The following is a 24,556-nucleotide window of genomic DNA, read 5'->3' as shown; positions in this document are numbered from 1 at the left end:
GCCTTGTTCACATACCTGTTGGGTCAATATATAATTGAGGGACTTTTGAAGTCCATGGGATATATCTTGCATACATTTTTTTTTAATCAAAAGTTTAAAAAAAGTTTACGTTCATTATGATCATGTCTTTGCAGATTCCATAATTACTTATTATTATAACAATCACTTATTAATAAAAAATAACTGGATATCACTAAAATGTCAACTAAATAACCGTCCAAATTTAATACCAACCACCTTCTAATTAGCTAAACAATAATAAAATGAGCTTATTCAGAAATAGTTTTGATTGTGTTCTTTTTATTAAATTGCGATAATCATGACAGATATTTTTTTTGGGCAATATATGAAATTTATATGGAAAATAACAAATTGTATCTGTGTCCAAGAAATCACTTTCAACTAAGTTACCCATTACAAAAACACCTCTGAAAGAAGTGTGTTTATTCCAGATCACATGACCTGCTCCACATGATGTCATATCCTCCTGAAGAAAAGACTGGCCAGACTCCAAGGCTTTCTGAGTTATTTAATATAAAGTAGTGTGTGAGTCAAGTGTGGATTTATCACATGTCAACAGGTTTACTACAATATCTTTATAAATAACTTTAAATTTTACTAAATTGTATATATAATATTTAGAAGAATCTTTCTGTAAAAATGCCATGTGGTGTTTGGTTATAGGCGGCCATGTTGATTTTAGGCCTGACAACAGCAAAAATTTCAACTATGATACCTGTCAACTATGTTACAAAAAGTCCCGCAATTATATATTGACCCTGTTAGTTTGGTTTCTGTTTCTGTATATACAAGTTCTCCTGGTTAATTCACTACTTCTGCACCAAATCTCATCCACATTAGTGTCTGCAGTTTTGTTTTCTCTCAGCAAACCATTGCACTACGCTAAAATATCCCGGAGCTACAAAGATGGCTGGTTGTGGCAGTTGTCTGGCCAACTTCCTATTAATTTCAATGGGAATTTTAACACAGATTTTTGCAAATTTTACACAAACCGTACAACAAATTGCTAACAAAAGACGCAGTAAACCATTCCGGCATGAACTGCACATTTTGATATAGAATTCATATGGATTTTCTCAAAGCTGCAAGACCAGTTGTGTGTTAAAAATTGTTTAATATGAGAAGCAGGAGTTGTAATAATTATACTTAAGTGCTTATATATCAACACATGCCAATTTGTAATATCAGGACTGAATGTTTGAAGCCACATTCACAGGGAAAAAAAACTACTAGGCTATTTTAAGGTGATTTCACTTCTGTCTTGGTCAGAATAAGAGCTACAAAGAGTCACAAAACAACCACAAAGCATAACCAGACCATAAAAATCTATTTTATTATGTAATTGTTCTGTTTTACCTGTATCAGAACAGCAATATTTTCATAACTGTGTAGAGGAGACCATCTAGGGTCTGGAAATATCAGAACCATGACGACGGGAAACTGTTTGACTTAGAAACCAGGACAAACATGTGCTCAGTGCAAAACAGAAATACCATTAGTCACCATTATCTTCACTGAAGTGTGAACAGATCTGCACAGGGTTAACAAGGGCAAACCAGGCAAATGTTGTTGGCGTTTTGTGGGCATTTTGCATCTTATTAAAGTTATTTGGTTTCTCCTTTCGGTGGTTTTGTCTTGTAGCCCATTGTGTGGTTGTTTACTGTCTCTGTCATCATTTTTGTGTCTTTTTGGATATTTTGTGCGGTTTTTGTATTTCTTTTGGCTCGATTTTGTGAAAGCTTTGGTCTAATTGTGATTGTTTTATGTGTTTGTCTTCATTTTTGTTTCATTTAGGTCATCTTGTGGTTTTGTGTCTTGTCATTTTTGTGTCTGCTTGTGATAATTTTTGTTTCTTTTTTTAAAGTCTTTTTTTGTTTGTTTTTATTTTCCTCTGGTTGCCCATTTTGTGGTTATTTAGACCCTCTTTTTGGACATTTTGTGTCCTTTGAGTCCTTTCTGTGTCTGGTAATTTTGTTATTTTTGTGTCTTTGTGATCATTTTTGTTTCCTTTTGGTTATCTTGTTTTGTTTCTATTGTCATTTTTGTGTCTGTCTGGTAATTTTGTAGTTGTTTTTATAATAATGGTAATGATAATTTTGTTTATATAGCACCCTTAAGAACAGTGTTCACAAAGTGCTTTGACGGTTAAAACACGCAACACAGACAATCAAACAAGATATTGGAGACAAATTGGAGCAGTCAATTAAAATAAATAGTAAAAATGATAATAAATTTAATGAATAATTAGCTAGATTAGCAATCATAACAAACAAAGGAACTAGGCAATTTAAAAATTAAAGAAGAAGATGGATGGTTAATTAGAACCATCACGACTTTTGTTGTTTCATGACTTTGTTTCTGTCTGTTGTAGTTTTGCGTTGAATGGAGTTGGATCACTGTGCAGGTTTTGGAAAACAAACATGCATGTTTAACTTCTTTCTTCACTTCTTTTGAAAAATTTAACTATAATTCAAATATTGAAAAAGTGTTTTTGTGTAGTAAAAGTTTAAAAAAAAAAAAAAAAAAAAAAAAGGATCCTCAGATGAAGCCGCTGAATCGATGTGACCTCGGAGGCTCTTTACAATCATCACAGTGTTTTGCGTTGCTGCTGACCAACCGTGCAGAAAGTGTGTGTGAGGCCACTGCACCACATGACTTCATTCATTGACATGATGACGCAGAACTCCCTCATTATGTTCAGACGGAGGGGGACACCGCCGTCTCCCCCTCCTCTGTTGTGGGCGTTCAGCCAGAATCTGCAGAACAATGAGCTTCCTCTTCAATCAGACCTCAGTTTATCTGAAATACTGAAGTTCATAAAGTCACAGCAGATAAAGCAAAACTGAAATCTCTCAAATGAAATGTCAACTTTCTGCAAAAACTGAAACCAGACTTGAATTGTCTTTAAACAAAAGGTCAGACCAACAATAGCTGCTGCACTGACTGTGTCGTCATGGTACAATTATTTATCTGTATGAATTATGAATATTCTTGTTGATTATAAAGCTGCACTGTGCCACAAAAATCTTTAAAAAAAAAAAAAAAAAGGTAAAATACTGTAACATTCAAAAACTGTGAAATAGCAGGAAATATGTAAACTGATTTAAAAAAAATTTTTTTAGCTGATAAATACTGTGAAACTATCATTTTACTGTCAAATGTTGTACAAGAAATTTGTAAAATATTCAGATTTTTGTTGACATTATTTACAGTTCTGGTCTTTTTAAAAAATGTGTTAACATGTATCATTCTCAGATTTTATTAGATATTATCTATAATTTAACAAAAGCTAAATTATAGATAGTTTAATATCTGTGCAGTAACACAGATTAAAAAACTAATTTTTTGGTTAAATACAGTTTAGAAAAAATAATTATATGGTCACAGATTAGAGGTCATTAACCTGCCTTGTCTGTGAAGCTCGGGGTGGATTGTGTAACATTTGTGATGTGGTGACATAACCTCATCACACCTGATTACACACCTTCAACCAGCCGACTGTTCTGCTGCACAAACACTCGTGTTGATGGAAGCTGCTGAAAGCCGCTCTGCAACACGACCAGACTCCACCAACAAACTGCACAAAGCATCTTTTCACTGGGGAGGAATGTTTTGCTTCGGTTTGACCTCTGTGAACCAGAACTTTCCATGCTTTGATTGTAAAAATCAAACAACTGCAAACATAATTTTTAGTAAATTCAATTTAATTTGGTCTCTGCATATTTTAATAGACTTCATGTTTTGTACATGGTTGAAAAACAACTGTAATTTTACAGAATTTTTCCTTTCTATTTTAGATTTCCACATTTTTGAAACTGACAAATATCAACAAAATTACAAAAAAAAAACCCTGGACAGTCAATTTAGATTTCTAATGAATAATTGTCTACATACCACACCTAAAATTATTCAAAATTAACTGTTTATCATAATTACAGATGCAAAATGACCAAAAAGAGACACACAAATCTCACAAGGGTGCAAAACAACCACAGAGACGATCAAAATAACAGCAAAGAGACACAAAATGTCTTGGAATGTTGTGATACAAATTCAAGAATGTGGTTTGAATTTTGGAATATTATGATTTGACTAGAATAGAGTTCCGTTTTTGTCATCGCAAATTTTACTAAATGAATCAGCCTCTCGGTACATTCTAAATAAACACAAAGTGCATAAATAGGTGGTAATGTGTTGCCGGAAGGAACCAGGTCCAGACAGTTACTGTGAGTGTTTGGCAGGGTTCGGTTCTCTTGAGGCTTTGGGGTAGAAGTTGTATTTCAGTCTTTATCTATGGATTGTGGGTCAAACAGCTGCTGTCCAGGATGAGATTGATCCTTTAAGAATGTTTGCTGCTCTACTGAAGCTGTGAGAGCTGAATAAGTCCTCCATAGAAAGCACTGAACAGTTGATGATCCTCTGGAAGGTTCTCCTGTCCACTGCTGAGCAGCTGCTGAACCACACAGTGATCCAGTAGCAGTACACCAACACACTGGTCCAGGAGAGACCTTCATCAATGTGTGAACCCAGGAACCTGGAGACAGCGACTCTTTCCACACAGTCCCCATTGATTGTCAATAGATCAGGGTCTGCTCGGTTTCTTCAAAAGTCTATGAGGAGTTCTTTTACGGACTTCAGGACCAGATTGTTCTCTGAATTCCACAACATCATCAGTCTTTGAACTCCATCTCTGTAGGCAGACCTTCTCCTCCTGAGATACTAAATTGATGCTATAAAATTTACAGCTAAATAATGTGTAAACTTTGAGGTCGTTTTGTGTTTTTTTGCTTTTGTTCTGTGTCTTTGTGGTTGTGTTGTGTCTCTAAAAAGTGAAAAATAAAATGAAATTAATGCCCTTTTCTTGCTCATAGTTTTTTTGTTCATACTGGACACAGAGTTTCCCTTCTGGTGTGTTTTGTAAATGATGAGGAAAAAAAACACCACAGTTGTTGTTATTTTGTGATTGATTGTAGTGAAAAGTTTGCATAGAGCTGACGGAGAGTTTAGATTATGTGTCTGCTGCCCTCCAGTGGAATAAACAGCACATGACGCTCTGCGAGGATTCACCTTTTATTATCATTGGCACCAGACAGAAGTTCAAGAGCAAAGAAATGTTCACGGTTTCATCATTCGGTTAGACGCCTGGTGGCAGGTATCAACAAACACCTTGTAGTTTGGGCCTCCGGTCTTCATGAAGTCCGACACCTTCTTTGTTCCCTCGAAGTTTCTGAAACTGACCGGCTGCACGCACAAAACACTTTGTGCTTTAGGATAAACAGTTCAGCTAAAGGACCTCAAATGAAGCAACTTTATGTCTAAGACTTGTTTTTATTAAGAAGTTGTTCTTGTACAATGTTTGCCTGTAACATTATGCTGTTTTACTGTATTCAAAAAGGAAAATTAGTAAGTCTACATCTGCACAGAGGGAACCAGGAACACAATTTCTGGGTGAAACTAACCAAAAAATTTTTAATATACTCAATTGAAAAGCACATTTTCAGAAGTCAGATTTCAGTACAAAACCTCTTCGTACTGCAGTCAAAGAACATGATGATAGGTTGCACGTGTCTGCTAACTTTAATAGAGTTCAGTAAAACAAAGTTTAACAATAAGAACATTTCCTGTGATGGATTTATAATCAGTTTTAAATGTAGAAATCCTTTATAAATCCTCTCAGTGTGGCGGAGTCTCTCTATGTTGATGCACTTTACAATAAATCAGTTCTGTCCTTTCACCGGCTCTCTGGACCGTCCACTCTGACGTCCGGGTCCCTTCCCTCTGCCTCCGCCTCTCTTCCTCCGGTGCCCCGGTCTCTGTCCGGTGAACCCTCCGCCCTCCTCCCTGCTGGAGCTCTGAGCCCACAGGGCGTCGTAGCGGCCCGGTGCCTGGTATCCCGGCTGGCTGCCGTCCAGCGGCTCTCTGGAGAGCAGGATCCAGATGCTGGGCAGGTTCCTGCTGACGGTGAGGCTGTCGAGGCCGGCGTCGGGCTCCAGCGGCTCCCACGTCTCGTCCACGGTGCCGTACAGCAGCCTGGTGAGCTGGTGGAGCCCCTTCAGGCGCCGCTTCACGATCTCTGCGCAGGTGATGGCCTTGGAGACGCTCTTCCCGCTGGCGGTGAAGACGAGGTGCTTGCAGAGCGGCCGACCTGCCGCCTCCTGCCGCTCCTCCTCACCACCTTCCTCCTCCTCCTCCTCCTCCTCGGCTGCTCTCGGTTTGGCCTCCATGCGGCTCAGAGCGAAGCGCAGCAGGTTGCGGATCTTGCTGCCGTCTTTGACGCGGATCTGCGGCGTGTCTGCGGGGAGGCCGGAGAACGGACAGACGGACGGCCGCTCCACGGTCCGAGCTTTACTGTAGTTCTCCATCTGCAGACAGAAGACGGACAGATGTTACTGATGTGCAGTGAAACTCGTCGTCCTCGTAATAAATCACTTCATTGACAGATTTGCTGCTTTTACTGCAGTTACGGCGACAGTTTCTGAGATTTAAACTGTAAATACTTTTCATTAAGTCAGTCAGTCAGCTGATTGACAGAAAGATAGCAGATATTCTGAGAGCTGGATATGTCATTTAAAAATTATCTTTCTATTTTCCTCACATGTGAAGATTTAAAGCTTTTCTTCATCACATAGTGAACCGAATTTATTCTGGGTTTGGACGTTTTTTTCCAAGTAAAACAAGACTTTTGACACCACACTGAGATGTGCCAAAAATAAAAGCAGGCGCTTTTTTTTTTTTTTTTTTACCTTTTTCTGACCCTGTATACACAAACTTCAGAATTGAGAAAACAACCTGCAGATTATGAACGTGTGATTTAAGGAGTTTTTTTCCCCATATTTTTCGAACTTTGCAGTTACAGAAACCTGCAGCGATCACTAGGTGGAGCCAAATCATAGGAGTAGAAATAATCAAACTGTGTGTTGATCCTGAATAAGAGCATTAGACAAATGTCCTTCACAAATAAAAAGTAAATTAACTGGACACAAATAAACAAAAACACACTACATACATTAATTAAATTAAGTAGAATCAGACTATATATGTAACAAACCAGGAGTTTCTGGGGTCCCTGACAGTGTGAAGCCCCTGAGAAGTTACTCAACCTCCCCAGTCAAGTCAGTGATCCAGTCTTCGATTTATTTACAACAACCCAGAAAGCAACCACATAATATATGTGGTTCAGTCAAACTTAATTAGACATCGTGTAAACCAAATTCCATACAAAAACTAGCGATTATTTAAGATTTTACCTGAATATCCCAAAATTAGTGAATCAAGGAGAACCTCAAATTTTCAAGCATGTGTGCAGTGTCCTGTAATGTCATCGGTATATAACATGTTTAATTCTACGATGATAGTAACATTAAAATGTCACGACTGTCATGTCTGATCACCATGGTGATGGGTCTGGTGTGAACTAACGTTATCACATAAACTATTGAACCAAATGTCCAATTTAAACTCAAACCAACGGTGTTTGCTCTACATTGCGTGCGCCGAATTAAGTATGTAGTCATAAAGATTCAGCAAAATGTCACAAAAAATTCTTCCATGAATGTACATTGCTTCGTAATAAAGAAAACTTTAAAATCGACGATATTTTCATGAAGTTCGGCTAGATGACTTTTCAGAATGTTTCTAGTGTTTAGAGGCGCGAACAAACACTGGGCTGATATCAGGGAGTTAAAATAAGCTTTATTCTGAGTGGCAACATTACTCATCCAACAGAAACGTCCCGTTGTTCAGCTACTATTAAATAAAATGACAAAAACTGCGTTTCTCGCTGTGTTAGCAAATGTGGATAACCTGCACTCTAACCGTTTTTAGCGTAATGCAAAAACACCTGCGTCCTACTAAATATTGTGATTTCGATGCCATAGTATTCACTAAAGTATAAAGAAATATAATTTTACACTCTCACCTGTGTTTTCGGCTACTACTCACATGTTTACTTCAACTGCAACACTTTGCGCTACCGTATGACGGTAAGAATTGTCGTGAACTGCCGTGCTTTTTGTAGTTTGTTTTTGTTGAAATCGCTCGCAGGTCAATTAACTTCAAAACTACAACCTCCCTATGTCGAGCCAATGAATGTTAATTATACAGCATGTTTAAATCAACAGACCAAAGTACTTTATCACAAAGAAATGAGATTAATGTTACAGATTCACCTGAGCATTTTCAGGCAAACACCCAAAAGTGTTATTTATTATGCCAATTTACCTAATATATATTACATATGATGTAAGGACACCTCAGTATTCAAAAAAAAAAAAAAGAAAAGCCAATTTACCTCTCTAATTTACATATCAATTAATTTTAGCATTTGTAAGACAGCTCACATCAGACAGTCAGCCTTTAGTGGGGGTTCTGTTGGTAGAGCAGGTGCCCTCAAATCAGATATTTGTGGTCTTTAAATTCCCTCTATTTCAACTTTGCAGCAGCAAGAGTTGTGTGGAGAGCCTTGATGAAACATGCTACTTAGCTTGTGGTCACTGTGGTTCAGTTGGCAGAACGAGTGCCTTCACACTGTAAGGTCATGGGTCAATATCAGCTTTGTCCTTGTGAATCTGTTGAGCTGTACAAGCTGCAGAATAACACATGCACTGTCTCTAGAATTGCACATTCTAGTTGTTATTCAATTTTGGGCACAGTAGAAATATGGTTGCAAAGCTATAAAGCATGCTCAGGAAATTTGTGCCATGGCTCTTAGTTCAGATATATGTAATTATTGATCTTATTGTAATATTTTTGTGATTTTTTTTAAATGAATGGGAGAACAGACTTACCTATAGTCAAACATACTCACTTCAAAAGCTTATTGCTCTGTCATATGTACATCTACAGACGATATAGGAAAGAAAACACACCAAAAAACTGAGTTAATCCACATTTTTACGTGACTGACTTAAAACCACTACTCATGTGCAACTGCTATCTAATGCAATAACTTATTTTAATACTTTTTTTTTTCTTTTCACAGCCTTTCAAGTGCAACAAGCTTTATCCTGTAATGCAGTTTCTTCTCTTTATAGCTCAACAACATTTTTTAACGCCGCTTTTCTCCTAGCTCTTTCTCTGCTTTTCTCAAGGGATCCAACATAACGGATTTTTCAAGGCTGATACCGATGCTGATTATTGGTAATCAAGAAAGACCAATTTGATATTTGGAAAGGATATGCATGAAATGTAATGTTTTAACAGCATGTGCTAGCAGGGAAGGTGTCATTCATAGCAAAGCATCTTCATTAATAAGGATGACTATATCTAAATATGGAAAATAGGAATAAAAGAGATTAAATTTGGACATTCTCCATCTGCTGTCCTTCTCTGTTTTCTTAATCTCTCACTTTTCTATCCCTTGTATTTTCCTCTAAGGTTCAGATCTTAAAGCTTTATTAATTATTGTTTCCCAGACTCTGTTTCAGGCTAATCTGAGGCTGCCTCCTAACTTCACCACTAGCCGTTATCCTTAGCCACTGTGAGAGCAGCTAAATTCCTGCTTTGTGGCAACGGCTTGAGTTTCTTGTTCAGTTTTTGCAGTGTCTGCTCAAGAGACATTTCTGAAACCACAGAGTGACTACAGATAGAGAGAGAAGGCTGCAGCAGAACAGACATAGCATGTTTAACTTATTGATAATCGGTCAATACAGATGCCAATAATGGGACATGCCAATAAGCGAACTAGACAAACTTTTCCTCCTGAAGCTCTTTTAGTGCTAAATCATCTTGAAACACTGTTTGTTTCAATATTACCCAACAATATATATCCACTATGTGGGGGTCATTCCAGAATTGGAGGACATTTGGGCTTCAAACTTTTTGAAAAATTAACCTTCTCTTTAACAATTTTCTGCTACATATTCATCAATAAAAGGTAATAAACTATCAGAGGATTGATTGGCTCAGCTTACACATCAATGGTACATTTTTCATTTCTTGTTTTATTTGTTGTTTGCTAACCCTACTGTAATGACAGTAACAGGTTTACTATTCCATGCTAATGTTAGCTTTTTCTCAGGAGTAGAAGCTAGATATTTAGCTAGCTGCTACTGCTGACCAACAGGACAAAATTACTGATGGAAAAAACTAAAGAAAAAGTAAGAAGAATTTGTCTTATCCTGATAATATGCATTACAGGGTTGCATGAGGTGGAGTGAGACATTCAATCAAGGCTGACAATGTTATGAAAATATGAAAAATAGAATAGAAGGCATTGCTTTGCTCTACCCATTCTTTTGGAGAACTGTTTGATGATGTTAATTCCAGCGTTTCATGTGTTTCACTGTTTTCTTCTTCTACCAACTAAAAGGTTTATGGTAACAGGGTTGCATGCATGTTGTAGGACACATGTTCAATGCATAATAATTATTTAAAATATTATGTTGATTAAAAAAAATGTTCCCAAAATTATGAGACATCAATGGAAAAAATGATACCAAATAAATAAATAAATAAATCATTTTAACTGCTTTATTTGAGATTTTAGGCGGCACTCCAGACTTATTTGGTGTTTTTAAAATTATTTTCTGACATTCTTTTCTCTTACTTTTTTAGATTTGGTGTCAGGATAAGTACATTTAAACAACAACTGCATGTTTTACTATTTTATACGTGGATTATTTGAAATTTGATGGGTGGGATGTAAAATGTCCTCCAATTCTGGAATGACCCATCATGTCATATCTGCACATATCCATATGTGAATGTGTCAGGCCTTGTACATTGTCTTTATGGATTTAATATATCTTTATTTCTTGTACTTCTATATTTCTCATCTTCCTTCTTCCATTCTTCATCTGTATCTAGCTGCTGAAACTTGTACATTTTTCCCAGTGAGGAATCAATAAACTCTATTTCACTTTATTATTCGAGGAAAGTTGAACACAAGTAACGTCACGCTGATCCCAGTCAGACTGTCTCAACACGTTTTTGCATCTATTACATAAGTTTCCTTAAAATTTCCTGCGTGTTTCTTCTCCAATTCCTTAAATGTGGTCACACGCTTCCGGAGACACGCCCCCCGCGAGCCCAACCGCCTTCTTCAATGAACGTCACGACGTGCTGACGTCACCGCGGAGCCACGCTGCAGTGCCAGTCCAAACAACTCTTCAGTCCGAGTCCGAGTCACAGGAGTCCGGAGGCTTTCAGCGAAGAGACGAGACTTAACAAAGCATCCCAGAACGCCAGCGGACACAGGACGAGAAATTAGCTCAACTGCATTTCTTTTTACACCGAATTTAACTTTTTTTCCCTTCACTTTTCCCATTTTTTCCCTCAACTGTCGCAAGTTTGTGGAAGTTAAGATGAGGAATCTGTGCTTGCTGTTCCTCGTCGGACTGGCGACTGGGTCCATCAGCGAAAAGGTAAGTGGATTTTAATTGCAGTTTTGTTTTAAATTTAGACCATTTTACTTTGAGATGAAACTTTAAAATGATTTCACTCGACAGTTTTTACTTCTTGTGTTTCTTTTATTAAGAGAAAATACACCAAGGAGCCGTTAACAGACGTTTAAATCAAAACCTTCGTAACGTTTGATTCCGTTCCGTTGACTTTTCTTTGTGTTTTTCCTCATTTAGTCTCCCCTATGTTTGGTCGTCCTTGCTATTACTGATACATTTTCACCTTTTCTACCACCTTGATGTTTATTGTTAAGCATAAGCCAAAAGAAATATAAATAAATATTTTTTTTAAAGCATGAGCAAGCGTTAAAACTGTATTTACACAAGATATATGCTACTAATGTCAAATTTATTGATTTAAAGCAACAGAATTGTATATTCAAGCCAAGTTCAGGCGTCCAGTTTGTGTCAAGTTCACACAGGGCCAAAGTTTGTTCAGCCTCTAATTCACAGCTTTGACATTTAAACCTCCAGACCTGGCTTGAGTTTCTCACCCACTCAGGGCTCAGGTCAAATTTTAAATGTCATTGTTTACAAAATGGAATTCTGAACAAAAATCTAATGGATGCTTCACCAGGAAGAAACACTAACAATGACACAAACCCTTCAGTCTGACCTGACAATTTCGTCTTTACCTAAAACAAAACAGAAAGGTGTCTGCATGTCTTTCCTCTGCAGTCTATTATGTGTGTTGTAAAGCTGGAAAACACCTGGAAATGACAGGCCAAAACGGAGCTCTGTTCATTGTCACAAGTGTGAAATATATCCTGGTTGCATGATTTATTGACTGTAAAAATCCCAAATGAGAGCCAGGGAACTTCAGCACCTCTCCAGAAATGCATATTATTTAAGATTTATGGACTGTACATTGTGAAAAGCAGAGAGCTGAAACCTGAGACTGTCCTGGTGGATATTTGTAACAGCGACTGAAAAGGAAGCATGTGCTTGGCTAAATAAACCCGAAAGAGTTGTAGATATAGAGGAAATGCTGTTTGTCATTTCTTTCCTGCCTGAGGCCCCATGGGTTGTAATCTGGGAATATAATATCTTAGGTGTGCTCACAACCTCCATTCTGCTTAACTTTAAGTTGTATCATCTTGTTACGTACTCTGACCCTTTGATTCCCCTTTTGCTTCGTGCCACTAATACACAGACTCCGGTCCTAAATTGCTGGGCGTGATGGGTTGCATCATATATTCAGTGTCTCTTTCTCCGAGTGTGGCTGTAGAATTACTGGTTAGTCAGTCAGCGATGTTGCTCCCATCTGAAAGATGAATGTTGAAACAGGCTTTCTGCCCCTGACAGTCTGAGCCGGTAGTTGTGTCATTTTCTGGATGGATGACTCACAGTGAGTCCCACTGGGCCTGTCCAGGCTTGTAAACTGCGTGGGATACACGCAGATTTCCATCCTACCACAAAAGGCAAGAGGAAGAGGGTGACACCTACTCACGGTATTATTAATGATTACTTTTATAGTGAAGGACATTATCAAACACATATATGACTGGAAGACCACATCAAAATCAGAAGAAATGGTTAAATGATAATCAAAGGATGGGAAAAACCTGTAGGTTGACACTCCTTGCTGCTGTAAACATTGTGGTCTGCCTGAAGTTTCGTGTTCTCCCAGTTAATCAGCATTAGTCACAACATTGTTCTGTGTTTGAAGGCGAGACTGTACACATCTGACCGACTGCCGGAGCATTTCACCGATGCTTTTTGTGGTTTTGTTGATTGTGTGTTTCATGTTCAGTGTCAGCGTGGCCTCGGGGGATTTTAACACCATGGACAAATATGTACAACTAGCCCTGAAAAGAGTGGTACAGTGAGATTTCTCCACATCTTGTTGGTTGCCTGTAGACCTGCAACCCACAGTTAATTTTATTGTTGATTAATCTGTTGATTTTTATCTTGATTAAATGATTTGTTTTGTTTTAAAATTGTTCCAACCTAAATTTAATCAGTTTATTGGCACAAAGGAGTAAAGAAACCAGAAAATACTCACATTTAAGAACCTGGAATCAAAGAATGTAGACCTTTTGTCTTCAAAGTTGCCATACGAAGTCAGCTAACAGAATAGCTGACAATTAATTGATTAATCCTTGCAGCTCTTGTTGTCTAAAATTGTTCTTTGAGTGCACACCAATTTGACAAAATGTATAATCTCTTGCTTTATAGTGTGGACTAGGACTGGCATTTTTGGGTCAGCAGTTTTAAATTACTGTGATCTCAATTATGAATGTCCAAATATCTTCCAAGTGTGAGACAAAAGTAGATATTGTGTCACTCTCTGGCAATTACTATCACATGTAGGAATTTGGAATCTTACCAAACTCCGTGCAGATGTACAGAGTTTTTACAAAACTCTACTGTTTCTTTCAGGGCCAAATAATTTTCCCTGTTAGGGACGACAGCTGCTGTTAAACAACAAAACGCACATTTGACGTTTAGGGGTCAAACGTTTTATGAGTTGTGGCCTTTAAGTCAAACATACAGCCCCTTCAGCACAGCGTTGTGTACCACTGCTATCTAGATGATGATGATGACAGGTCTGCTGTGTGCTTTAGGCTGTTACACAACCCCACTCTTGACCCCGCTCTTTGGCCTCCAGCTCATTGGGGAAATATTTAGCGTAGCAGACACAAAAAGTATGGATTTGTCGAATACTAGATTTCACAATGCGCTCTGCCATTGTGTCTGTAGGGTCGTACCCGTGTGATCCGGCTATTTCCCGTAAACTGTCTTCACGCTGTCAAAGCATCGGGATGCCAGATTGTTATATACGGCATGCGTGTGAATGTGTTTATGCTGTGTACGTACGTATGTTTTCCAGATGTGTGTGACCTCTTAGTCACGTTTTCCACTGAACCCTAATGCAGAACTTCTCTCTGAAAAGCTAGACTGACAAAGATAGTGAGAATTGATTGTATTTTGCAATTGTGTTCCATTTTGTGTGCTACATTGATTGCCAGTTGATAAATCAATTTTTCAATCAGGTGAAAATGTTTTTCCAGTAGGTGCGAAGTTGTGATGACTTTTGTCCTGATTTTTCTGACATTTTATTAAAAACTGAGGATTTTCAAGTGAAAGGAGAATTACTAGTTGCTACAAATAACAAATGATGACTTTTAGATGAATTATGTAGTTAAAATATGATCTTATGATGATTTCTGTTTGAGTTGTGTGTCTCCCAGAGCACACTACAATTTAAAGTTTAGTTTAATACTGAGCTTGGTCTTGTCTCATAAATACAAGTACATTTTCTTGAATGTTGGTTCAGTTAGTTTATGTATTTTGGTTTCAGAAATGCGACATAAAAGTTTTTATTAAAACTGAGCTATTCAACATTTATCTTTCAGTATTAATATGCTTTTACTCATGATGTGCTGCCAGGGTGGGGCATTGCCTGAGACTACAGTGTTTACTACAGATAGACAGAGGCCCCAGCATCAGAGCCAAAGTGTAAATTAATTTATTACAGAAATGCTGAGTATCAGATCTGATAATAAGCCAGGCCCATTAGGAATCGGTCAGTCTTTAATCCTTATTAATGATAATAATGATTTCACTTTATCACTGTATACAGTAGGATAAACAACAGAAAGATTTCAAATCAAAATCGCAGTTTAAAATGATACGCTTAACAAATGGCATCGACTGCAGTTTAGAATGTATGTTTGGTGCTACATCTGATCCAGGATTTAAATTGATGACTTTACAATTCCTGCTGTCCTACTTGAGAAACATTTACACTTTTGATGGCATCACATGTGGTAATGCTCCATCACGTTTTAAATTGGTCACATGGTGAGCATTGAACTAAAGCTTGACTTTAATAAGCAATTTCAAAAATCAAATTGTAATATCTCTGTAAACTTTGCAGATAAAAATTACCATTAGCTAATGGTGTCACCATTAGCTGACACCATTAGCTAACACAATGTAGCATTAGAACACAGGAGTGATGGTTGCTGGAAATGTTCCTCTGTACCTCTATGTAGATATTCCATTAAAAATCAACCATTTCCAGCTAGAATAGTCATTTACCACATAAACAATGTCTAGACTGTATTTCTGATTAATTTAGTGTTATCTTCATTGATAAAAACTGCTTTTCTTTCAAAAATGAGGACATTTCTAAGTGACCCCAAACTTTTGAATGGTAGTGTATGTGTTAGAAATAGCAATCTATCAATTCACTAACACCTGAGGTCACAGTCAGACCTGCTGCTCTGTCCTTAAAAGGGAATTCTGTTCATTTTCAACATGTACATTTTGTGCCTCAGTCACTGGGAAAGGTCACTCAGTATAAACCTGAGCATGAACTGCTTTCTTGAGAGACTACACACCCAAGATGATGAAGATGATATCCAACATGGACCAGTTTGACAGTAAATCAAAGCTAGCTTTAAATTGAAAACTCTCTCTGGTCACACTCGTGAATTGTAAAATTTAAGGACATATAAGTCAAAAGACAAACAGACATGTATGTTCGCAGCAGTTGCAGCCTTGTGGGTGTGTGTGTGTGTTTTGTTTTGACGAGTACAGCATCTGCTTTTGTAATTCCTGTGCTGAAGACAGCAAGAATGCAAGTGCCTCTTCTGTTATTTTAGTCAAGCCTTGGCAATTATGAGATTCTGCTGTCTTTAGAAAATTCATGTTAATGATTTTCTGTTTGCAACATCTGGCTTGTCTCATAGTGTTTTCCCTCCATATATCTTGTCGTATTGTTGGTTGTTCAGCTCAGACATAAAATGGATTTTACAGACCACATGAAGAGTCTGTCCAGATTGTTTTCTAGTTTAGACCCAGAATAGGGATTTTTTTTTACTGATATGTTGCAGAAGGAAACAGAACTTAGTGTGCATCTGAATCTGACTTTTTCTACCCTTTCTGTTTGTAATAGTACCACTTTTTTGAGTTTTATTATTGTTTTATGTTTAAATCTTTGCATATCAGTGACTAAAGAAATACTACCTCAAGTAAAAATGGTGCTTTTAGATAGATTCTTGCTTTGAAAATTCATTCATACATTAACTTCCCTCAAGTGTGAATATTTATTGCGTTTAAACCAAACTGGACACCTCGTCATACTCCTTCTTTGCGTTCAGCACCTGTTTTATGGGAAGCAAACAGAAGTGTCCCTGTTACTCTCCTTCCTTTCCTTTCTCCAGTCGCCCTGCTTTCTCCCTCTCTCAGCACCTGTGTTAGTGGAAGCATAGTATACATACCAGACATACTTCAGGTCTCAATGGGCCGTATTCATCCACGTCTGTGTGTATATGTGTGTGTGTGTGTGTGTGTGTGTGTCCATCTCTGTTTTAATACCAACATGTGTTTGAGCCTCTTCTTCCCCTCTTTTTGAATTTCAGAATCATTACGGGGTCTCTAGCGCTTTGATTCACGTTTTCTAGTGTTCTTGAGCTGTGTGTTGTACTACCTCCTGTCTGTCGAGGCTTTAGATGAAGAGATAAGTGGGGCTTTGGTTTTCATCACGCTCCTTTGTGTGGCGTTTGGGTTGGTGAGAGGTTTTTTTCCCGCCGAGCTACAGTCTTTTCCATGTGTGCGTTCACTTGTCTGTTCTGTGGGTCGTCTTTGAAGCTGCTCTATCTCTTCCCGCCTCCTTTCAAACAGACTTAGATGTTTGGCTCTGTGAAGTATCACATATTACTGCCACAACACAGGACATGAACAAGAAACCAGCTCTCATCTACTGCTCATGCTATAGTATGGATGCAGTATGCACTGAGGTTCCAGACAGCAGTCCACACTCTGGCATATTTGGCCTGCATACATCACTGGTTGTGAGAGGTATTGTCTTACTCTAGAACTATAGAGACATGCACATGTTCCCAATTAGTGGAAGGAATTCTGCAAGTGTGAATCTATGTGTATCTGTGCTTCGCTCACCCCTTTATAGTCTTTGTTCATGTTTCTCTTCTACTTAATCAATAATGGCTGTAATTCTTTTCCCTCTTGCAGCTCTTCGTCCTCTCCCAGTCATCCACCGCAGATGACCTGTACATAGAAGGTCGAACATCAGGTGACCTCCCTATAGATGATGAAGACGGTGAAGACGACGGGTCAGGGTCTGGATCTGGAGACTATCGTAAGGAAACTATATTTTCTTCAGCCGTCCTTGTTTTGTAATGGATTTTTTGTTAATAAGGGAAATCATTGAAGTAATGTAGTTGTTTCAAACACCATACACAAGTGAGTTTTCAAAAACACTGATTTTTATTGAATAGAACTTGATCACTTGTTTTTTTTTTTTTTCAGACCAGCTTTGTAATTCCAGCTGCATTTAAAATAATGTGTTAACATAAATGTTACTTTAACTTTCTGGACCTCACAGTCTGTTGGATTGTTTAAAAAATATGTTAGCTTTTTAAAAAAAAAAAAAAAAAAAAAATAGCCAAAATGACACCATTTATTGGAACAGATCATCATGTAGCTCCATCTGGAAAATGTACCAAATCTAAGGCCTCATGTAAAAATGATCCCAAAATAAACCGTCTTCAACAGATGACATCAGAAACAAAAAATTCTGCACTCCTCCGTGCAACCAAGAAACCATGATCGACTCAGCTGTGACTAATAGTAACATGAGAAAAATTTGGGGACTTTTTGGCTGAGCTGCAGGTTGTGTTTACACAGAGCAGAGAGAAAACAAGCATGTGAGCCAATTAGAGAGGTGGAGAGGAAAACAAAGCATACTTGAGCAATAAAATAAATGCAGTGTGTCTCAAAAACAGCATACGGCAGAGCAAGCTGTCAGCAAGTTGTTTAACGATACATTCAGCACGGTGAAATATCTGTCTGAAACGGGTGTGCAGAGAAAACGCCTAGTTTGTACAGATTGTAAAAATGGAAGTAGTAAAATATTTATTGTATGTACAGTACTGGTTACACCTGTGGATGCTTGAAAAAATGTTTGACATGTTGATTCCTGTTTTCTTGTTTTCCCATTTTTTGGGAAATGATTTATCAAAGTAATTAACTTTCTTGATGATTCATTGCATTATGACTTTGGTATACTTCACAGCACACATTTTTTTAGTTCTCTCTACTTGTAGCCCTTGCTGTGTTGTTGCAGGACTTTATGTTGCAGTGAAAAATGAGCCCACAGTGACTAAAACACGTGACTGTAGCAAAAACGCCTACAAACTTGCTCTGGGTTTGAAGAGTTAATCTGAAACTTCATATTTCTTTTTATGAGCCAGATTACATTTCTTTACAATTGAATTTCCTCAGGATTTTTTTTACAGTGGAAAAAAGCAGTTAGACATTAACTCAGTTACAAATCTAGACACATGAGCACTGTAGACACAAGAGCTTGTATATGCAGACATAGAAGCAGTCATAATGTGCCAGATGTTTGTCCTGAGGTGATGTGGATTCAACCAGGTGAGGTTTTACGTGAAACCCACAGATGTCAAATAATCCCTGGCTTTAGCTATGAATGACTCACCTGTATTCTCACAGTGAATGATGTGCTGGAACATTCAGTGTGATGTCAACATAAAGCTAACATGGGCTTCCAGTAAGCTCTAAAACTCTCAGATTGCATTGCTCCAGCATTCGTAGAAAGCCGGTTAATGATCATTCCCTTCTAAGATTGCGTCAAACTCCATAAAACGGCGCATATCCTCAAAATACCTTTTATGAGCTGAGGAAAACTGCCGTGCTCTTTTACAGTTCATGTGATTTTTGCATGATTTATTTATCTTAATAAGGAGGAGGATTTTCCCAAGCCATAAAGTAACACATAATACTTTTGTTTATCTTAAAAAAAAAAAAATCCCCCAAATTAAGATCAGTTGTGGTGCTGTGTTGACAAGAAAATTGCTCTGAAGTGCCGTGTGCTTTATTGTGCTGATTGTTCTCCCTCTCTCAGCTTTCAGCGACATCGCAGACAAAGAGGAGCAGCTCAAGAGGTTCCTCAACTTCTCCAGAGAAATGCTACCACTTCAGCCACAACCGACAGACTCTGCTCACAACCCGCCGACCACAGCAGCAGATCCAGCAACCACCGTGAAGGACACTGAGACGACACCATTCATCCTCCCTGACGGAGACAAGGAGGTAAAGTATTTCTTTTCCTTTTAATCTAATCTTTATGTGACAGCTGGAACATCTTAATCACACATGTCCCAAAACAAACCAGCCGCAATATCCTATATGCCATTTAAAATGTTCAGATACATATTTTAAATTGTATGCTTTATTTGGGACACTAGTAAATGTTAGTGGTCTCTTTATTTACGGACTTATATCCATTTTCTGAATGATGTAATGACAAAACTGCAGGCACAAAGTTTTTACCAAATAAATCTAAATCTTTTTAGCTACTATGCAAAGTATTTAAGGCCCAAAAACTACATGTGATTAGGGGAAAGATTTAATATAATTGATAAGACCATGAAACTCCACCAGCTGATTACTGAAAGACATGTTTATATATGCAAATCAGGCATTATCTAGCTAGATGTGGGCTAATTTACAGAAATTTTCAGAACAGAAATCTGAACACCGGATAAAACCAGATTCAAAACCAGGTTCTTTCATTTTATTGACATATTAGTCTTGTAACATGTTTTCTAAATCAGGCTATGAATGAAATATGAACAAATCTCCTTGTAAAAGCCTTCAGATTACAAATTTACAAATCAGATTTACATATAAAAATAGAAATTTTGATGAATGCAATTGCTACTCAAATGGAGATTTTTTGCTCAGAGTATGAGGAAAAAATTCATTTTGAGAAAACGCTATTTTATAGTTGAAATCTACGGATGCAAATTGACAAAATGCAGACAAATGAATACCTAAATATGAATTTTGGACATTTTTGTTTCCACTAGGTCTGAAAGTAGGAATGTTATGGAAGCAAAGTAGCCCAAAATCTCCAAACTGATCAGTGCATGAAAGATAAATTTGTTATCCAGCGCATCATGCAGTCTATTTGTGTTGGTGTCTTCCAGGTGCCAGGTATCGGCCCGACAGCTGACTGGTTCGCACACGATCCCACTGCCACGCCTCCCAGCAAAACCACCGCAGCTGAACTCAGCACGGACGTGACTGCAACCGAAGATGCCGACGAGGACAAGTGGGACAATACCTTACCTGTAGATGAGGATCTGAACAGAATGGTCGTAGATGATGTTTATGCCATTGGTGGTCGAGACAGCAGAAGAAATGAGATCAACTCTGCTGAAGAAGTGACCTCTGAGAACTTGTGGGAGAGGACGGAAGTGCTGGCAGGTAAGGACACATTTCCACGAGGTTTTACAATTTATGTTTTTCTGTTGATTTTATTCTTCATAAACTCCTCTTATGGTTGAAGCTGTGTTTTACAAAAATAGATGACAGTGAAATTTCATGCTAATTGGACAAAAACAGACACCTAAATATTATATAGCATTTGCAACGTGATGTTTCAAATACTTTCTTAATTTCATGTCCTCTCCAGCTGTGATAGCATGTGGCGTAGTTGGATTCCTCTGTGCCGTCTTCCTCCTCCTCCTCCTCGCCTACCGCATGAAGAAGAAGGACGAAGGAAGCTACGACCTTGGAGACAACAAACTTTCATCAACAGGCTACCAGAAAGCGCCAACCAAAGAGTTCTATGCCTGAACAAAACCAAAAGGGACAATATAGAGTGGAATCTGTCTCCTGCCAGGCAGGACATGAAGATGGATAACTATAAACAGCTGAAGATGATTCCTCTTGATGAAGTTTGAAGTAAAACACTTGCTTCTTCTCCAGTGCACCGTACAGTTTATTTGTCTGCTCATTATTCCTACTTTCGTCCTCTGCCATCCTTCTGTCTTTTTCCTCTGCATAATGTTCAGTGTTTGTGAAGAAGGGCTCATAAGAAAGCAAAATAGGACTATTCCTGTTATTCCATGTTAGGGAAGAACGTAAATACACATCTTAAAGTTTAAGAAAAGAATCTTTACTTTGGATCACAGCTGCTCTAGTGTTAGAAAGTGGTCAACTTAAATATATTGACAACACTGTGCCTTTACAGCCATTTTACTTCTCTAAGCTGAAGCCACTGGGCTAGATTTGGTTCTGTATTGCAGAGAACCAGCCCAGCTCAGCTAAACTGCACGAGGAAGATGACAGGAACATGAATATGAAAGCTTTAACGCATTTGGAATGCTATTAAATGAAATGGTACTGCATATAGGATTAGTATTAAAAAGGGCCTTTAAAAGTCAATACCTTTTCCCTTTATTTGAGGTGAGATTTGCTCTGCTTGTTCACAGCTGTCTGTGTTACATTTCATTTTCTTGTTTGCTTTCTGTTCTGAAATGAATATTTTTGTTGTGAGATTGAATATGTCTTTTCATATGCTGTCCAGTATTGGTTTAAGGGATTTTGTTACTCTGCAGGTACAAATATTGACACTTACCGAACTGACCAAATATAAATGTGCTTTATTTGTCTTCTGTAGCTTTTTTTCCGAGGTGTTTTCATGTTTAGAGTTTATATTTCTGTAAGCCATTTTTTAATAGAGATTGCTGTCTTTGTATTCGTAGACCGGTAAGAGTCCCTCAGGCGTGCATCTTTTGAACATTTGTAATATTTTCAGAACTATTTTATTTGGTGACTGAGTGCTGCAAGCATGAGGGACAGGTAGAGCCAAAGCTAATGACTATAATTCAGAAACCGTAGAAGTGACCAGTGTCTTCTGACGACAGCCAAAGCACATTCCTTTCTGCCTGTCAGCTGTATAGAGCTATAATGGTGGGTTTGAAGTTAAAGGGACACTGACAGCATTTGGTGTTTCTTCCAAATCAGAGCTTATGCAAACAGCAGGGCTAGAGAGTTTAAAAGGCAGTCCGTTACAGATGTCAGTTTAATTCTCAACTGTAATGAGAAATTTATTTTTAATCCACTCCTCTGCATATAAACTGTACTTCATACAGCAGGCCAAAGGAACATACAGTCAGCATACAGAAGGCAGTAAACAACAACAGGGTGGTATTCCATTTTGATAAGCATAAATCCCGTTAAAACCTGTATTTTTGTCATAATACTGGGAGTATGCCTTACATGAGTTTTTTTTTTTACCAGCTATCTACTGCCTCTAATGTGTCAAAGAAGACTGCTTCTCGCATCTGCTTCTTATTGAGGTCTGTCAGATTAACATTTTTGAGAACCAACTTTGATTGCGAGTAAGATTAGAGGTGGGATAAACTGTGAGTAAACCTGCTCACTTTCCACAAATTCCCACCCAAACTGCTTTGCTTTGAGATATTTTTTTTTCTTAATTTGAGTTTAATGTATAAAAAAAATTGTTAATTTGGTATATATGCATTTCTTTATAGGACTGTAATAAATTTTTGTTAGATTTGAGTCGAAGGCCAAATTTGTAGCCTCTTTTGTCTGTTAATAGTTTAATTCCTTTCATGAGGCAGTGGAACACCAGTCAAGGCTACTTCTTTCCAATCCTAGATTATCTGAATGCAAATGAGAACTACTTATTCACTGTGGCTGGAATAAACAGGAAAATGTGGCCACTAACCCGCTGTGACTTACTGTTGATATTTGTTGAGCGCTTGCAACCTCAGTGCCTCACAGTACCTTGTATATACATTCATTCTCAGTGCTGTTACAGTATTAGTGTCATGCTTTGACCTTGCAGCTGTATAGACTGAACTTCCTGTGGTCCAGGAAACACTTCTGTCTGACATAAACCAGACCAATAGAGGGCTAAGACAACGGGTTTGCACTTGCTGGCAATCCAGCAGGTGATAAGACACAATAACCTTTCTCTGTTAGGATCTTTTAAGTTTATACAGTATGTTGATGATACTATAATTTATGTGTATTATTTATACTTACTTACACTATAGCCTTGGTTAATATATCAGTGATAATTTGGATTGTACAGTATTTACTCACGGTTAAAGCCTCTTTGCGCTCTTTTGTTTGATATTTATGTTTTAGTGTGTTTGACGAGCTTTAGTTCAATTCATTTTCAATTTCATTAAGTTTTTTTTAGATGCTTTTTCATATGAATGCATTAAATAAATGATTCAACTAGAATAAGTGCCTTATAGATATATTGCAGCTTTGTTTTCACGCAAGTTGAAGATGAATTGACTGAGGCTTTGATTTTAACAAACAGCTGCACAATAGTGAGGACCAACCAAGCATGGACTTCCCAATAAGACATATGCACATAGAGGCGGCCAATAGAGAACTGTGTTGCTGAGATGGTGTATCTTATGAGATTCACAATAAAAGATGTGGCTTGAATGCAACGCTGAAACTGGCTGCTTTTTATTCTCTTTGCTGTGGGGATTGGTCATAATGTAAATGCATACATTCCTGTCAACAGCATGTTCAAACAGCTTTCTGTCTCTCATAGTTTCTGCTCTTTGATCAGCCTCTTTTCTTCCTTTCATCTCTGCTTTGTGACACATAAAGAAAATCTGTGTGCTCACTCTTCACCGAAGCGAAAGCTCCTCGTGTCTATGCATCGTCTGTATTGTCATGTGTTCTGTGGTCTGTCATGAAGTGAAAAAAGTAAAACCAAACCAGAATTTTTTTTCAGTTCATCTAATCACACAGAAAGTTGTGGTGTCTGTGTGTGATGTGTTAAATGTCTGCACACTGAAAGTTCAGCTGCAGGTAAAAAGCACTCCGTTGTAGCTTTTGTTCCGTTTGTTTGCACAACAGTGCAGAAAAACATTTCCTCCCAGCCTCAAGAAACATCCTTTTACTAATGTAGGTCCAAGCATAAAAAAAAAAGGTTTTCAAACCACACTGTGAACCCAAGTCAGCAGCATTTGAGTTGAGCCAAATGGTCAGATGTTTTCCAAGACTGACAATGCAGAGAGAGAGAAAAAAAAAAAACAAATGACAGGGGAGAAAGTGAAAAACAGGTTGATAGAAGATAGACAGGGGATACACTGAAAGTAAATAGCAGTTAATCTCCTGCATATAAATTAAAAATATTATATAAGTAGTAGCAAAATATAAGAAAAATAAACATTAATCTGACATGGGTGGGACACTGAGTGAATGCCAGTGAATGCAGAAGGAAAGATGGGGGATGAAAACCACAGGTTGGGATATGGGCACAGAAGTGCTGTGTTTTTCTACAACGCATTCCAGGC

The 24,556-nt window shown here is 37.9% G+C and overlaps 2 protein-coding genes across 2 annotated transcripts; one reads left to right on the top strand and one right to left on the bottom strand.

The window, feature by feature from the left end:
• Positions 1-5,078: 5,078 nt before the first annotated feature.
• Positions 5,079-8,026, bottom strand: LOC111586533 (ribonuclease P protein subunit p25-like protein). Its single transcript, XM_023296283.3, has 2 exons — positions 7,940-8,026; positions 5,079-6,383 (listed from the first exon to the last, which is right to left on the bottom strand). The coding sequence occupies exon 2, from the start codon at positions 6,381-6,383 to the stop codon at positions 5,739-5,741; it is 645 nt and encodes a 214-aa protein (XP_023152051.2). The 5' UTR covers positions 7,940-8,026; the 3' UTR covers positions 5,079-5,738.
• Positions 8,027-11,130: 3,104 nt separating this feature from the next.
• LOC111586529 (syndecan-4-like) lies at positions 11,131-23,706 on the top strand. The gene is made up of 5 exons (XM_023296280.3): positions 11,131-11,384; positions 17,403-17,529; positions 19,318-19,505; positions 20,405-20,684; positions 20,893-23,706. The coding sequence occupies exons 1-5, from the start codon at positions 11,325-11,327 to the stop codon at positions 21,054-21,056; spliced, it is 819 nt and encodes a 272-aa protein (XP_023152048.1). The 5' UTR covers positions 11,131-11,324; the 3' UTR covers positions 21,057-23,706.
• Positions 23,707-24,556: the final 850 nt, after the last annotated feature.

The sequence above is a fragment of the Amphiprion ocellaris genome, chromosome 9 (assembly GCF_022539595.1).
Source record: "Amphiprion ocellaris isolate individual 3 ecotype Okinawa chromosome 9, ASM2253959v1, whole genome shotgun sequence".
Lineage (NCBI taxonomy): Eukaryota > Metazoa > Chordata > Actinopteri > Pomacentridae > Amphiprion > Amphiprion ocellaris.
This window is presented reverse-complemented; position numbering and strand designations above follow the sequence as displayed.

Coding starts and splice junctions, on each gene's coding strand:
- LOC111586533 (XM_023296283.3), bottom strand. CDS start 6,383: ATGGAGAACTACAGTAAAGCTCGGACCGTGGAGCGGCCGTCCGTCTGT.
- LOC111586529 (XM_023296280.3), top strand. CDS start 11,325: ATGAGGAATCTGTGCTTGCTGTTCCTCGTCGGACTGGCGACTGGGTCC. Junction 17,530..19,317: donor GTCTGGATCTGGAGACTATC/GTAAGGAAACTA, acceptor TCCCTCTCTCAG/CTTTCAGCGACATCGCAGAC. Junction 19,506..20,404: donor TCCCTGACGGAGACAAGGAG/GTAAAGTATTTC, acceptor GGTGTCTTCCAG/GTGCCAGGTATCGGCCCGAC.